This window comes from Drosophila santomea, chromosome X (assembly GCF_016746245.2).
Source record: "Drosophila santomea strain STO CAGO 1482 chromosome X, Prin_Dsan_1.1, whole genome shotgun sequence".
NCBI lineage: Eukaryota > Metazoa > Arthropoda > Insecta > Diptera > Drosophilidae > Drosophila > Drosophila santomea.
In genome coordinates this window covers 7,435,415-7,453,165 of record NC_053021.2, presented here as the reverse complement: position 1 = coordinate 7,453,165, position 17,751 = coordinate 7,435,415, and the positions used below count along the sequence as shown (strand labels likewise).

At 40.6% G+C, this 17,751-nt stretch overlaps 2 protein-coding genes across 7 annotated transcripts in view; one reads left to right on the top strand and one right to left on the bottom strand.

Annotated features, from left to right (window-relative positions):
• Positions 1 to 17,751, bottom strand: part of LOC120457189 — a 100,751-nt gene that overhangs the window by 17,218 nt on the left and 65,782 nt on the right. For all 6 annotated transcript variants that reach the window (XM_039644536.2, XM_039644534.2, XM_039644535.2 and 3 more), the window contains 2 exons: positions 11,878 to 11,987; positions 10,847 to 11,012 (listed from right to left, as the gene is read on the bottom strand). In XM_039644536.2, the coding sequence (XP_039500470.1) occupies positions 10,847 to 11,012; positions 11,878 to 11,987 (276 nt within the window). The remainder of the gene's footprint in view (positions 1 to 10,846; positions 11,013 to 11,877; positions 11,988 to 17,751) is intronic.
• LOC120455583 lies at positions 4,147 to 5,937 on the top strand. The gene is made up of 2 exons (XM_039641955.1): positions 4,147 to 4,285; positions 4,562 to 5,937. Exons 1-2 carry the CDS (start codon positions 4,147 to 4,149, stop codon positions 5,935 to 5,937), a joined length of 1,515 nt encoding a protein of 504 aa, XP_039497889.1.

The following is a 17,751-nucleotide window of genomic DNA, read 5'->3' as shown; positions in this document are numbered from 1 at the left end:
TACAATTTTATCGCCTTTCAATGCTTGCTTATGATAACTATCTATAAATAACCCCACATAGAAAGGCAATCAATTTCAAGCTCGAATTTCATTAACAGCTTATAATAACTTATAATAGGTCTAATTATATATAGTTTAAGTGGTTTAGAATTTCCCATTAACATTAACAATACTTAGCCTCGCATCGCTCTTCACTTTTAACATTTCACCCAATTTTCTATTCAATTTACCTGCAACGAAAGCGAAAAAAAGCAGAGAAATTGAAACATAAATCACACATGTAATCATCTATTGTATCATATATGGGTTATAATTTCAGGTTCTTTCGACAGAACAAAAACTTTCGCCAGACTTTTTTGTTCGAGAGATTTTCGGATGGAGTGGGTGAAAGTAAGGCAAACCAACCGCACGAAATGTCTACTTTTGATGTTGAGATTCGTGTCATCACAGGTGGAATTTGTTGCCCCTGACGATTTTTTGGTAAAAAGGGGACGTGCAGTGTAAAAAATCGAGAGTCTTAGAAGACATGTTCAAGAAATGCTAAAGAAACGTTTTAAAGTGCTACTTTTACGTTTATACAATTTAATATATATACCTTAAGTTTATACAATTTATTATATATACTTTAAGTTTATACAATTTAATATATCTATATACTTTAAGTTTATACAATTTAATATATAAACTTTAAGTTTATACAGTTTAATATGTATGCTTTAAGTTTATACAATTTAATATATATACTTTAGGTATATACAATTTAATATTTATGCTTTATAATTGAATTCAATTTTCTCTACCCAATTTTGATTGGTTTTTGCAGTGCTTTTCATATAGCTACGAATGGAATTTGCTGTCTGTTGACGTGTCGCCTGGGGCATCATAAACACTTTGCCGCCATATCCATACATCTTTTGGCCCAAAAAAAAAAGAAAAGGGGCGTGTTCTTGCTGAAAAGTTTTTCACAGGCAGCTGTCGCGGCTTTTGCGCTCGCAAATGAAGTGCTAAATTATGCTAAATGTGTGACAAAATGTGATTTGAGTGCAGATCAGGTGGCCCTTGGCCTCTCGCCAATCCATTTACAAGTAATACGTTATATAAAAAGTGTATAATTTATATGTGTGATGCTCTCAAAGGCTTGAGAGTCGATAATCTGGCTGGGTTGCTGCCATCTATGGGCGTCATCATTTAAAGGATATATCTGCTTGTTGCCGTTTTGCATAACAGTTCCTTATCCTTAAACGTGTCGCGAGCAGACTTTTTCATGTCGCATGAAAACAAATTACTTTCGAGCGAGTAATCTTGCGGGGTTCTTGCCATCTTGCTTCGGGAAAATCGCTGGAAAATCGTTGGAAAATCGTTGGAAAATCGTCGCAAGGCAAATCGAGAGTAAGGCATTGAAATGGCGCTGCCAGCAAGTTTCGCTTGCGTCATGGCTTCAATTACAGCAACAGTGTCGAAAGTGAGCAACAGATTCCGTGATTTCTTCACTCCATTTCCATTTCCATTCCCATTCCCATTTTCATGCCCATTTCCATTGCCTCTCCCTTTCCCTCCTCGTTCATATTAATATTTTCTTGATTTTTCCTCGATTTGCCAACGATTTTCGGCGCTGCCATGATATGCGAATTATGTGAGCCAAAAAAAAAAAAAAGAGAAAGGAAAGGAACTGGCCCAGAACAGAAAGGAGCAGACCAATCCATATAGAAAAGCGGGTGCTGCCAGCGGAAATTGAAAGCTTCCGTCGCGAACGGGCGGCGATAAAGAAGTTACCACCCCCAGCACATCCCACAGGGAAACCATCCATACACACCCACCTACACCACCACCCACACCTCCATCCCAAAACTAACCCACAGCCCGCATTTAATGTGTGTGTGTTGGACGAAAGTGAAATCAAAGTTGCGGCAAAAATGATTCCATTTTATTCGCTGCCATGTCGGCAAGAAACTTTCGAAATAATTCTGCATTTGAGTTAGAATTATCAAAGGTAAATAAAAGAAATACATACGAACTAGGCAATCAAATAAGGAAATTACAATTTAAATACCCTTAAATGCCGAACAATAGCTTACACAGCTAAACAATAAAGTCTTATAAATAATATATATCAACGCATTTAAGTTAAGCAATAAAACAAGCACATAAGCTACAAAAAATGTAATATATGTGTTTTCAATAAATAATGCGAAAGTAAAACTCAATAACTAGTAAATATAAGAAAACAGGCAAAAAGTCGTGCAACTATCAATATAATTGATTGAGCTTAAGTAATGCGATTCAACAAGAATGATTCATCATTATGCTCGCAACTTGTTATCCATTAGTCAATGCCTGCAATCTTAATAATTGCCCGGCAAATTTCGTCTAGTGTATGAAATGATTTTGCTATTTTCTTTTTTATTTTCAGCTTTCCCCCTCTGCCATTTTCCGGGCATTCCATTTCCCCCATCTTAATTTCCCAGGCTAAGTGAATGAAAGCGAAACTTTAATTGAAATGAACGTTTGGTGTGCGTTTTTGGGTTAAGTGATTGATTATGTCTTGTTTGCCATGTACATGTATGTACGTGAGCATACATGCACTGAGCGAAATGCGGGTATTGAAGAAGAACGAAAATGCTAGTATTAACTAACATCCTTATTGGTTGTCGTATAAAGAAGTAAGCTATTTCAACTGCAGTTTGTAGGCGAAATTAAAGGAGAATGTGATTTTTTTTCCAGTGTGCATTCAAGCAAACATAAATTCTGGTGTGTCTTCTGGTGTTATTTTTGTTATTGTTATGCCGCTTGTGGATGTGGCACTCACACACACACACACACACTCACGCAGGAGTTGGAAGGGCAACCTGACAGACTGACAGATAGGTGTGTGTGTGTGTGTGGGTGGGTGTGTGTGTGTGAGTGCGTGGGTGTCTACTGGGGTGGACCCAAACTTTGACAATGCCGTCGGTCGGCTACAATTCATTCAGACAAAAAGTTCGCCACAATAAAAACGAACCGCGCGCGAAATCGAATCAATAATTTAATGCAGGTGCTACCTTCGCCAGGTTTACTTTCACTGCCATTTCCCGCAGATACATACATACATATATACCCCACATACATATCCATGTACTTATATATATATATATAAGTGTATTCCCGCCCCAATTTCCGATCACATTTCAACGGACAGCCACTGCTTTTGTCATTTTGGCCATTGCCATGTTAAGGTTGACATACACAATAATAATAATAATAATGTATCCAGCCATCGGACTTGGACTTGGCTTGTTTGCCGCTAGTTAAGGGCCGTTCCCCTCCAGAAATTTTCCACCCACCACAGAGTTTTCACCCCCCCAACGAGATTGGCCACCTTTTTCCGACTTAATCTGAATGAAAATATTGCACAAAAGCGAATGCTGTACTACTGTTTTTATGTTTTTCTGTTTTTTTGTGGTACCATTTATGCAATTAAGTACTAAAGTAATTATCGGGCCTATAATATTATAATTAAGCTGAATAGGTTATAATTAAGTTAAATCATTGTCTTCTACTATAGTAAACTAACAACTAAGAGCAATTCGTTTCTATTCAAGGGCCATATGATATCATATCATGATAAACAGTCTTCTGTGTTTACTGGAAATCGCTGGAAAAAACCTTCTATTTGATTAATTGCTCTAGATGACAAGCGATAAGATGCCAAACCAGTTTCCATGATAAGAAAATAGTTGTTTCATCATAATTAAATAAGCAAGGTATAGGATGAAAAAGTTCCAAGGCTAATTAAGATGATCAGCGTGTTGTAATTCAAAACGTTTGATTTTCCAAGTCCCTGCGTTGCATCACTTATTTATATATTTCAATATGTGCCTCATTTTGCTGTGCGAAAATATATGTATATTGAATATAAACATTAATAGATCTCAGTGTTTATTTCATATTTAAAAATGTTATATTTGCATTTGCAATAAGGGTACTGAGATGTCAGAAGGTAAATACACTGGCTGCTATGTTTAGTTAACAACTGTTTGTTATCTTTGCTATTACGTGGTTTGTATGTCCCAAATTATTATTGGTTATTGGTAGTCGCTCTTTTTCAATTCCTTAAGTAGGTGCTGTAAAAGGGAACTCGTTTCAGTGGCTGATGCTGTTCGATACACGATGGTCTACAATCTATTGCGTGCCTTTAGGACGCCGCTTCTATGTCTCTTGGCCTTCATCGTTCTCTATCTGCTCCACCAGTTTATGGCAAAACTCCAAGGCTTGCATGAGGCACAGGGAACTCCGCTGCCCAAGAATGGTAAGTGTTGTTATATATAGAAATAGATTCCCTAGGCTATTAGCACATGGAATATATATAAATGCATAAAAATGGGTTGTTTTTACAACCTTTGCCATGCAACACCTGTTGTGTTGGCGTGCTGAAAGTCTGGTCGATGGTGCCATCCTCCGATGTATTTGCTCTGTATATTGCAGTTGCCAAGCCAGACTTTTAGTCTGGCAAACACAGCAGACATCAGTTAATTAATTTTAGCAGCGCTTTGTAAACACTCGCTTATATTTTATTGCCTTGCAGTTGTCCTTCGCCATTCCGAAAGGGATTCCAAAAGGAAGGAGAGCTCGGGATCGCAGCAGGAAGCGAATCAAGCGAATCAAGCGAATCTGGAGGTCCTGCTGCGTGGCAAAGAGGAGGAGCACTGGGTGGGGCAACCAACCGCCGACCAGTGTGCCCCATATCCGCGCTACGAAGACATCGAGTTCCCGAATCCCCACTTCCAGCTGACGCGGCACGGAAACCTGAGCTACTACCTCTATGGGGCGCACTACGATCGCAGGCCCAGGATACCGGAGATGGTGATCCTCGGCATGGTGACCACATGCGGTGGTCCCTATCCACCCGCCTATTTGCAGATGTGGTACGATGGCGAGACTCGCGCCGAAACGGTGCCCGTGCACCAAAGCAAATTCGGCTGGTACAAGGAGTGGGGTAATTTAGAGGGTGTCGCTTATCCCACAGTGCTGACGTTTCAGCTGAAAACCCAAAGGGTGCCACAGCTGGTGAGTCTGGTCTTCGATCCGTGTGCGGTGCCCAGGAATGCCTTCCAGGTGACGCCACCGCCGTCGGAGGAGCCACCAAAACCGCAGCGTCCCAAGCGAATTGGCGTTTGTGTGAAGTATCTCAATTTTCCCGACGTCGACATGAGCGATCGATTCGTGGAGTGGCTGGAGCTGATGCGATTGCTGGGCGCCAGCAAAGTGACTGCCTTCGATATTGGCCACCTGATGGCCAACACCCGGCGTACCCTTGACCACTACATGAGACCCGAGGATGGATTTTTGGAACTGCGGCCATTCCGTTTTCCCAATGAGATCGACGAGCACGTGAACTTCCGTTTGATGGTCAGTGAGGTGCTGCTCTACACCGACTGTTTGTATCGCAGTTTGTACGATTTCGATTTTGTGGCCGTCGTGGATGTGGATGAGGTGATAATGCCACTGGGTGAGCATCACAGTTGGCAGGATTTACTGGGCTATTTGCAGTCGCGGGATGTGAATAGCACTGCTCGCTCGAGCTATTGCTTCCGCAATGTGTACTACTCGCAGCACCTGTCCGTGGAGGAGAGCGTTCCGGAGCAGTTCTTTATGCTGCGCCATGTGAACCGGCAGGCGGAACATTCGGACCCCAACTATTCGGTCAAGTGCCTACACGACACCAGCTATATTACGGTGATGCACAATCACTTTCCCCTCCAATGGATGGACGCCGAGAGGCCGTACGATGTGAGCACCGATCTTGGCCAGATGCAGCACTATCGCGATACGGAGAATCTCAATCTCAAGATGGAACCGCCGCCCGTTAGGGATGATAATATCCGACGATTCCAGCACCAGCTCATCCACAACGCACGGGAAGTTCATCGGCAGCTGGCGCAGAGTCTTGCAGCATATTGATTATATTTTAATTGCTTTTTCGTTATATTTAAGAGGCTTAAATTGGCGGCTGCGTTTGGCCAAAGGGCTTTGTGCTGTAGTACGTGTGCCACCTTTTGACCCCGGGCCACGTCAGCAGGATAATAATTGCTTATTGACATGACGGAGTCCCGAGTCCGTAGTCCAGAGTGCTGAGTGCTGAGTGCTAAGTGGAGTGGAGTGTGCAGTGTGTGCGGCAAAAGTTTGCTTTTTCCATTTAGCTTAGCCACATGAAGGGCCGAAGTTTCAGTGCCAGCAAAAATATACATACTACTCACAGTCCACGGGGAATGTACGATTGATAAGCCATAGATGTGGTGCTATAACCGCTTATTATTTTTTTTTTTTACTACATAGTATAATAAGTACAGGAATTTAACCAGGAAAAGAACAGATTTTTGCTTGCGATAAATGCCTGCATTAAAAACTACAATTAAGACAAGTAAATACCAGCTCATGGAAATAAGTAAAATATGCCACTTTCTGATGGACAAATAAAGTCTAGCTCAGTGACAAAAGAAAGCCGCAGTAAAGCAACTACTTTCATTTACCACTCTCCACATTTTCCAGCTGGCAAAGGGAGCAAAAATTAATTTGCTTTTACAATGCAATTTTGCAGTGGAACCGAGAAATTTATGGCAATCTACTTGGGATGCAAAGGCAGCTTTGGTATTTGATTCGGTCATCCGACGCATTCCATTCAGCAAAGCAAAGAGCTTCGAATTTCAAAGACTTTGCTGCTGCACATTGCGTATACGCCCAGTGAACGTTCGACAATACTTTGTTCATTTTCTGATTAGTAACGAACGAGCCTGGGAAAGCATAAAACTGCAGGCCCACCATTGTTACTTTTCCATTAGGAAATTATTCCAGTTTTTGGCTAAGCGGATAAAGTCGCAAATATTTTGTGTTGGACTTTAATCCTTGCAACTGGAGGATAGAAAACAATTTTGATTTGAATTTGTCTCGTTTTTGAAGAAAACTAAGCTTGCTAAGTTGCACACGAATTTCGCATTTCATTTTTGTACCGCTTTGAGCCAAGTCTGCAATTTATTTTTTCAATTAGTGTGTGAATTGAGCCTCGGGAAAACAGGAAAAACGAACAATCGAATTTCTTGCCTTTCGAACACGAGTTTTCAATTAGACAACTATCAGATTCTCACATTTCAGAATTGATTACGATTTATCAGCTGGTTTGGGAAAATGAAATATCAACGGCAAGATTTCACTGCAATTAAAAATCACGTGGCAAGTAAAATACATTTTAGTGCGCTTTAAATGGCTAAATTCCGAGACAAGAATTCCATGGTAGTTGGCTGCCATAAATTGCAAAACATTGTTTAGGATTTGTGGTTGCATTGTTGTTTTACTTCAATTAAAATTATTGCCCAAAGAGCCAGCGGAATTAAAATGAAAACTTTCTGTTGATTCGCCAGAGGGGAAAAATCTGACCAGATTGCAATCAATGCGCTATGAAAAATTGTTCGGTTTTTCGCCATTTTCTTTTCAATGGCTAAACTTCAGCTTGCTCGTAAACAATCGACTGGTTTTCATTTTTTTTTCTTTTTTGTATGTATTTGCATTAATATTCATTTTTTCTCGCTGGCTTGAGGAAGAGCGGAAAATGCTTCCACAACTCTATTTATTAAAATTCAAATTTATTAGCAAGTAGACGAACACAAAAGCATTTTTGCCAGCCGAACAAGTGGCACAAAAATGCGTGTCAGGATATATTAAAAATATTAAAAATGAACGAGAAATACACGCTGGCAAATGGCGAACGAAACCGAGCTGACAAATGAACGTTAAAAGTGTGCGACAATTTTTTGTTTCCTTTTCATGCCGGAGCCTTTTGAATTTATTATAACACAAATAACAGCGAAGGCGTCGAAGCGAAGGGGGGCGTGGCAATATCGTGAAAAAAAAAAAAAAATGGAATGGCAATTTAATGGGAGAGGAGCAGAGGAGGTTTTTATGGCTGTCTATTCTTGGGCAATATTCTCAAACAATTATCCCGCTAATAATGCATATTAAAATGTAAATGCCCGCTGCCCGGCCAGGTGGGCGAAAGGGGGGCGTGGCTGAATTCATGGCTCACAATTTATGGCCAACAGCAGTTGACAAAGCAGTGAATAATGGAGCATACCCACCAAAACGGCCTTTAAAACTGAAGGCTCTAATTATGGCCAGCCGTAACTTGGCACAAATTAATGGCCAAATGCGATCTTATAGCAAATATATCCCTATAGCTGAATAAAGAGAGGTGTTACAGAGCAAACTGGCTAAGTCTTGAGTTAATCGATGCTTTCTTTTCGGTTGGCATTAATGGGTATGCTTGATTTAAAACGAGGTGGCGGCATATTTGAAAATACATTTGGAGCAAACTCTTGGCTCACTGGCTCACTCCTGCTCCGTTGGCCATATCATTGGAATGGCCTAACTTCCGCTAATGGGCCAACTTGGCATCATCGTGGCAACAGTCACGCGCCCATTTCGCAGCGATATAATGCGAGTCGCGTCGGTCGGCCCTTGAACTGACTTTTCAACATGGATTTGGACGGGGACTTTCCTCTTGGCCTCAAATTTCCGGCCAGGCTGTATAGTATTTCATAAATTTAATTGTCACGTACTCGCATGGATCTTGCCGCTTTTTCAGCTATTTGGGATGGCATATAATACGTGTTTATAACTCTGTTGCGCGATTTAGGCCATAAACGTGTGCGCCGTAACCTACGTGGCGTATACGTTACTTCTGACGCGCTAAATGATTTATTTACTGTATTTATTTAATCTATTTGATGACGCCCCTAGTACCCCCTGCCCTGATCTCAGCCAAATCGAACACCGCAGAACATTAAAGGGGCTTTCGTTAAATTATGCACTTTTCATTTAGTTTTAGGCTTAAATACTCTTGGCCAATATTTTCCCACCATTTATGTGTGTGCATTATTTATTTTCTTTGCCATCGAACTTTATTGACCAACAATAATTGCCATTAATACATATATTCAAAAATATATGTTCTCTACTTTCAACTGGCTTTCAACCAATTGTTGGTTTTTATTTTGACAAACAAAACCTAAATTTGCATTATAAATAATTCCCGATTTTATGCAGAAAAACTGACATTGATTTTGCCATAACTGTGACTCATGTGAAGTAATGCAAAGTTTTCAGAAACTTTTGCAATTGCGGTGCATTCATTTTTTATAAACTACAAAACTTAAACATTGTTGATTGCGGCTGCACTTTTCTTCAACTCTTTCTCTTATTTTTCACCCTCATCTTAACAGCTAAGCAGTTGTGCGCTGGCTTTTCCCATTTTCCCGGGAAAATATGGGATGTCGTTTCTAAACAGCAAGTGCTGCACTCGAATGTGACACGCATCAAATCACTTTACTCGAGTGCACACTTAATGTCGCTTCAAATGAGCGCAGCTGAGCACTAATACATATGCTAAGGGATGGCGAATGCGGATGCGGATGCGGATGTGTGTGCGGATATAGAGGCGGATGTGGATTGTGCAGAAGTACACCAAGTTAAATGCAGGCGAAACATGTTTAGTTTAATGGCAGTCACTCAACTGATCTACTCGTACAACCGTTTAAAAAACTGACTTTAAAATAGATAGAGAAATGGAATCGATAGAAAAAACTGTCAATTGGACACCCATAATTGACATATTGCCACATTGCCACATTGCCAGAATGGCCGTTTGCCAAACTTCGCTTCGCTTTCATTTCATTTCATTTAATTCGTCATATTGTAATTAAAATGGACGCCCGAGTTCCGGGCACAAGTTTCGCAATAAAAATCCAGTTAATAAACTTTGCGTTCCAAATACAGAAATTCATATAAGAGGACTTGTAAATAATGTTAAGAAATGTTCCGTATTTCGTATTTCGTTCGCTATGCTTTTGGGTGGATTTTAATTAAATCGTTTGCCGCGCGCCGTCGAAATAAAAAAACAAAAAAAAATACGAAAGAAAAAAAAGGAAATAAAGTAAAATGAGAACCGAATTGAAAGTTTATGTCAGCGAAAAATGGCGGTTATGTCTGTCTGTGTGTGCGTAGCGTTGTGCGTGTGTTAGTGAGAGTGTATGAGTGTGCGAGTGTATGAGTGTGCGAGTGCATGAGTGTGGGTGCGCAACCCGACGTCAAATATGTTTGAACAACTTTATTATGCAAAATGCCAAACATTCTCCAACTTGTAGACGTGGCGCTCTCGCCTCGCTGTCTTCCCTTTCTCCGCTTTCTTCTTCGCTTTCTCCCTATCTGTGTGTGTGTGTGTGTGTGTGTGTGAGCGGTGTGCGAATGTGCGAGTGTGTGTGGAGGAGCAGATTGCTGTGCGCGCAAATCTCATTTGAATTATAATGATGACGCCACGCACACACACACACAAGCACAAATATCGCAAAAAATGCGAAAAAAGCGAAAAAAAGTGAAGCTTATGCCATAAAAGGGTTGCTTTTTCGGCTCGAATGGGATATATCCTCGGAAAGTAATGCCGATTATTCTTCTATTCTTTTTTATAGACCAATGCTAGATTTCTTTCGGTGCCGTGTTCTTTTTTCATAGCAGTTCATTGAATAATTGTTGCATACTTTTGCACACTTGCTTGTAAAATGCCATTGCAAATATAGCTGAAATTGCAAATATAGCTGAAATAGGTTAAGTTAGTGATGCCACTGCCGAGTATGCAGCGTGCCAGCCAAATTTGCCAGGGTATCAGCTGGACTGAGTCCCGATTCGACCATAATACCCGTGAAATGTGCCCAGCGCCTATCGTGCATATGCCAAATAAATACATATATATATATATATGTACATATATATATGTACATGTGTAGGAATGTGTGTGTAGGAATGTGTGTGTGTGTTTAGTACATACCTGAGCAAGCCTGCGGTGGCAGCGGGAATATCAGCGTCGTGGAACTTTTGCGCCTGGCCACCGCGCAGCCCAAGGATTGCGGCTTGAAGCTCCGCAGCTGCTGCATGAAATCGGAGCACTCCATTAGGGCCACGTCCGCGAAGTGCAGGTCGCACAGGATCTGGTTCTGCAGGATGTGGCACAGCCACCACAGATAAACAGAGACAGAGAGAGAGGGAGAAAAAACGGGAATCAGTGGTTGGGCATTGGGGTAGAGTACAGGATTCTTCGCCATAAATGATTCACTCCGGGCTTCACTGTATTCTCCTTTATTTTTCGTGTAATTTTGATTAAGCCGCTTGCCGCCACTCGAAACAAACATGCATCCGTCATCCGTAATGAGCTCGTCTTTATGGCGCCAAAAATGGGCGAATGCATTTCAGATGAGTTCACGGTGATGGTGATGGTGATGGTGACGGTGACGTTGTACTCAAATGGCAAATTAATACGAGTGTGCGTAAATACGAGAGTATCTTTTTCAAATTGGCAATTATCTTTGCTGCTCACAAATCTTTACGTTCAGTTTCTTAAGACGTGCATGGCAAGCTGTTACATCATATTCAGTATGAGAGAGTTTCTTAATTGGCTTATTGTTTCGCATTTTTGATAAATCAAGTCACATAAAAGAGTACAGCAATGTACGCCAAGCTCATTACTTATTTACCCAAGTGCATCACAATGGCACAGAAAAAGTCGCAAAGCTTCTTTCGCATTTCAATTAATTTTGGATGAGACCCTTTCACTTGACATGGGAAAATGTAACACAAGACTGTCGGAATTTGCAAATTAACAAAAAGCTCCTTGTGCGATTACATATTTCAAGTGGGAGAAATGATTTAAAATGAAATGCTTGTATTTGTTAGCCAACGTATTGATAATATATTTAAGCACATTTCGTATTTATTATACCAGCTTTATTATAATACTAATCAAGCAACGATTTCATCTGATTTCCCCTAGTTTTTGCCCTTTTTTTTTTGTTGTGAACTTACCTTGAATCTCCTGGCCCGCTTTTGGTTGGGCCCAGTCAAGTTCAGACCACACGAATTGCAGCGCAGGCACTCCTCATGATAGTGATTGTTGTCATAGAGCGGCGATGGTTCTGCAATGTAGAGCGGAAAGTGGACACGGTTCAGTTGGTGTAGCGAACTACGAGTATATCTATCCCGAGCAGATGGTACATTGCAGTTGGGCGATCAAGCACGCGCTGGTTCCGGCTACCAATTCTCGGTAGAGTAAAGGGGGGGAATATTTGACATCGCGACTACATGCTCGTCTCGTATCACACTCTTATTTATTTCGCGTGCTTTGGAATTGATCTCCACAAAAAAAACTAAAGGACTATCGGACGACAGGACTAAGGACAACCAAGGACATAGCACACTTGTACGACAGCAGCTGTTAAGCTGTCGACGCCCACCCTACCTTGACCACCACTAACCATTTGACATAACCGGTGATCCCTACAAGTATGCTATACTTTACACGACATACACCTTCCGTCGACGCATGGCACCCCTAGAGAGATTTACTCGTATTTAAACATTATAAAATTTAATTTTTAATATAGAATAAACTTAAAAACTGACAATGTTTTAACTGGAACAGGTTTATACAACATATCCTAAATGATTACCCTAACTCAATAATTTTAAACATCTAGATTTTAATTTTTAAAAGACTTTTTGGACTGTGGCGTTATCGCAACAGATATGTATGAAATATGTAAAATTTTTGTTTGCTTAACAAAAAAGGAATATTTATGCTGGGCATTAAGAATAGGGGAAGTAGGTTATATAGGGATGTGCATTTTAATTTTTTAAATTTTTTGTTTTTACTCTTTTACGATTTTAGCAAAAAGCGAAGATTGGGGCAAGGGTAAAAATTAAAAATGAGCAATTTTCATTTCCATTTTAAAATTTCTTTTTTTTTTTTGAATTTATTATTGGTAAACAGTGAGCTTGGAAAACAAGTAGCGCCGCAGTAGCTAATTATTTGATTTTTCTTCCGGCAGCTGCTTTCTCGTTTAAATAAAACATTTATATTACTCACTCTGCATTTCCCACGATGAAGCGCTTCAAGTGGTTGCCTGTGAAAGAGAAATCAGCTTACACCGCCTTTTAATCCTAAGAGAGCTATTTCTTTTTGATCTGCTCTTTTGAGCCGCTCTCCTACTGCGGTACTCTTTCTTCTCTTTTTACTTCTTCTTGTGCTCACGCCAGTTTAGGCGGGCTTTCGCTTATGTGGGAAGAGGAAGGAATATGGGATAAAGGGAGAAGGAAAGAAAAGAAAGGAATTGCCCTAAATGAATACTATTTCTCTTACAACATAACTTAAATTAATTTCCTAACATAAGGTGGAATTTATTTTTTTCTATCGGAATAACTTATGCTGCTCTGCTTGACTGTTTGCCGATCTGCTTAACAAGCAGTCGGTCAGGTGTGAAGAGGTGCAAGGTAAAATGGGTATATATGTAGATAATGTTAATATAGAGAATTCAATTAAATCATTTTTCTGCGCTTAACGGTGGCGCTGAAGCAATCCAGAATTAGACCTCCTGGTCGGCAATTTTTGCTTCCTTCACTGGTCGCACTGGCAATGGTTATTTTCTTGACATTAAATATTTTCCTAGGTGCCACCTGTAATTTTATGGCCTTAACAAAAAAATTCTGACCCACAACACACGCACAAAACTTACCCTCTAGGGGCTGGCACTAAAGTTAATCGAAATATAAATTTTCCGATTCACTGGGTTTTGGTTGAATTGGTTGAATTATTGAATTGTTGAATTTCTCTTTTTTTTCTGTATTTTTGAGAGATCACTTTAATTCTCGGATAGCTCAGACGCACTTTCTCGCTCGCTGGTTTAAACTCAATTAATTCCCAGTGGCTACCGCTTCGGGTCGGGACCCCGAGTCTGAACTCCAAAAATTGCAGTTGGAGAAATGTTCTACATGACGCCTAGTTAACATTTGTCCCGACCTTAAGAACGACCTAATTAAGTGCCTACTTTTAGGCCGAGATCACCGACAAGCTACCTTACAATTCCCCCCTACCAAAATCTAACTTGGGGTAAGGTATTACCACAAGGAAGATTCAAGCTTGTCGGGCGGATACTTTCTGCTGGCTTTGAGTAAGCTCTCGAGCCGAAGGCTCCTCTAAGGCTGCCACTACTTGGTTGTTGCCACAGAAAGCTTCGGGTAGCAGCTGAAAGTGCTTCCAAAAATCTATTCCTAAATAGAGATCCCCTGCTAAAGATGGAACTACGTAGAAGGTGATATTTTTATTCTCGTTTCGGAAGGACACTTCAGTGGTTACTCGGCCGGTAATTTTCTGAGATTGTCCATCGGCTGTTCTAACATCTGCGGTAAATTTTTGGCATAAAATATTTAGACCTGGCAGCTCTGTGGCCAGACTACCACCTATGCAGCTAACCGATGCCCCTGTATCCAATAAGCCCACTACTATTTTTCCTAGCATTTTCACCTGAGCATACGGCCTAACGTCGCGAAGTTGCCCCACCATGGCTGAGAGAAGCAGCTTCCGTTCTTCCTTTCTTAGTTTTTTTCTTTTCTCCCTGCGAACTTTTGATCGGCTTGTATCTGTGACCTCTAGCTTTTGTTGGACCTGGTCCACCTCAAAGGTTGTAGATACGCTGCTACTAGTTTGGTTGAAATCGTTTAGTTTGTCATCGTTGATTTCGAAACCATCTGTCTGCGTGCCCTTGTGGCACGCCCTTGCTGGTTTTTTGGAGCGTAACTAGTACATTTACTGCATGAAGGCTTATACGTATCTGCTTTACCGCAACCATAACAGAAGACACGTCTGTCCGCGGTGCACTCCTGATACCTGTGACCCTTTTCCTGGCAGTTCCAGCACTGCAATTCCATGGCCGCTAACTCTAGATCTTCCTCTAGATCTTCGAATTCCGATTCTGACTCGATCTGACATTGGACCTCGCAAACCTGTCGCCTGGGTACCTGGCGTTGTGGAAACCCCTGAGGCTTCCCTACGCTTTGCATAAAGATTTCCCGAGTCCTAACCAACCTTCTTAATTCGGAAACGGTATCGGCATGCTCGTATAAAATTTCGTGCTGAATATCGGGTTGGAGATTGGCTCGTAAGGTTTCAACCATAGCTCCTTCTGACATGGGCTGCGATAGTCTATCCGCAAGAGTCGCTATTACCCGGTAGAAATCATCGAATGATTCGCTTCCGCGTTGCTTTCTCTGGTCTATCTCGGCCCTGATATTTCTGTCAGTTCGGTCGTCCTTAAATTGCCCTTTGAGTGCGGCGCATAATTCATACCAGCGCACAACGGTTACACTTTTGTGGTAACGCCAATACCACTCGCTCGCAATACCCTCGAATAACGTACTGGCATTTTGAGCCACGAGTTGAAGATTACCGTCCAATGTTTGACCGGCTAAAGCTTCGACTCGGTAAATAAAGTCCTCGACAGCCATTGGACCCTTTCCTGAGAAACGTAGTTTCCAGTTAAACATTATCTGGGCGATCTTATCCGGTCTTAAGGAGGTCATTGCTGACGCAGGTGACTGGTTAACGCTACGGGTTGGACCTACATTTGGTGAGCCTTGTGGTACTCCGTTAGATCTGTCGTATATTGGGTCTAGGAATACTTGGTTAGACGAAAGGCTTGATGCCTGAGCTTGAAAGCCCGCAGTGATCGCTTGGGTCAGGCTATTTGTGTGTTGTCCCAAAGCTTCTGCAAAACATTTTGATTGTTGGGCCAAGGCTGCCGTAATGGCTCCCGAGATAGCCGATTTTATGCTTTCAGCCATTGCTGTCTGAAAATCGGTTGTGGGTTCAGTCGGAGGTGAAGGCTGTTCTTGGTTTTTTGGGTTGGACATTGCCGTTTTTTGTTGGTGCCTTTCTTGACTGGTTTTGGATCTAGTCAGAACGTTCGGTTGTGCTCTTGGAGTTTTAAGTTTTGACCCTGACGGTTGGTTTTCTAGGTCCCCGGACAAGTTTTCGGTGGACGGTAATGAAAGGGAACTAGAGCACACAGGACAGATTTTATTTTTCCCCGATTTCGCAGTAAAGCAAGTTCGGTGAAATTCGTGTCCGCAACTGGTGGTTAAAATTTGGCTAGGATAAGAAATAGTTCTAGCGCAGATGTGGCATATATTTTCTACAATTTTAGATAAGTCTTCGGTGCTGTGTGCTAGTGGCATCTCTAATGAACCTATGCTATACACTGACCTATACTATACACTCAAGAACATATAATAAAATAAATAAATAAATAATGTGGACTATTAATAAAAAAAATTATCCTATTAAATAAATAATTGAGAGCACAAAAATAAGGTAAAAGAAAATAAATAAACAAATAAAAATCGGGTTGCCATGCAATCGTTTTCAGGTATCGTTGTGTAAAATTCCTTGTTACTAAAGTCCTGACGTGGTTTAAATGTACGCTATTGACACTACTGATTTAAAACAGAAAATTACCAGAATGGAAGGTAAAGGATGTTTTATTTAGACATAGAAAGCAAATATCTTGGCTCAACACAAGGCAAAAGGCAACAAGTGGTTCCTTGATTCTTTGAAATCCTAGTGAACTTTTCACTAGTCCTACATTTAACATCCTATGTACATTAACCTTTTGAATTTCATTAATAAATGACAAATTATACAAAACACAAAAGGCAAAAGACAACAATTGGCTTGTACAATTTATACATTTAATTTTTTTAATTTTATACAAAAGATTAACGAACAAAACAAAATTAAAAGGAATAAAAATAACCAAAATAAATTATTACAACATTAAATGCACTAATTATGACGCGGCGTTAAAGCTAAATAGCTGAAACTCTTCCAGCAGTCAATAGGACAATTTAATATAATAATAATAAAACAATATGTGTTCCGATTCAGTAGCGGCGTAAGAGCCAAATGACTAATACTTTTCCAGCTGCCTGATTTAAGCAATTTTCGGATTTCTAGATCGCGATTTGTTTTATGCTTCGACCACATACTTTTGTTAATGAACTTGTGGAGATTTTGGGGACGAACGTCTGATGTTATTGACGGTTTGAAAAAATGTTTATTTTTGATCTGGCCTCGCCGGATCGATCTGTCACCATGACAGAATCGGGCCTCACACGTTTGGGCGCCAAAATAAAATTATGATAAATAATAAGAATACTGTAGCGAACTACGAGTATATCTATCCCGAGCAGATGGTACATTGCAGTTGGGCGATCAAGCACGCGCTGGTTCCGGCTACCAATTCTCGGTAGAGTAAAGGGGGGGAATATTTGACATCGCGACTACATGCTCGTCTCGTATCACACTCTTATTTATTTCGCGTGCTTTGGAATTGATCTCCACAAAAAAAACTAAAGGACTATCGGACGACAGGACTAAGGACAACCAAGGACATAGCACACTTGTACGACAGCAGCTGTTAAGCTGTCGACGCCCACCCTACCTTGACCACCACTAACCATTTGACATAACCGGTGATCCCTACAAGTATGCTATACTTTACACGACATACACCTTCCGTCGACGCATGGCACCCCTAGAGAGATTTACTCGTATTTAAACATTATAAAATTTAATTTTTAATATAGAATAAACTTAAAAACTGACAATGTTTTAACTGGAACAGGTTTATACAACATATCCTAAATGATTACCCTAACTCAATAATTTTAAACATCTAGATTTTAATTTTTAAAAGACTTTTTGGACTGTGGCGTTATCGCAACAGATATGTATGAAATATGTAAAATTTTTGTTTGCTTAACAAAAAAGGAATATTTATGCTGGGCATTAAGAATAGGGGAAGTAGGTTATATAGGGATGTGCATTTTAATTTTTTAAATTTTTTG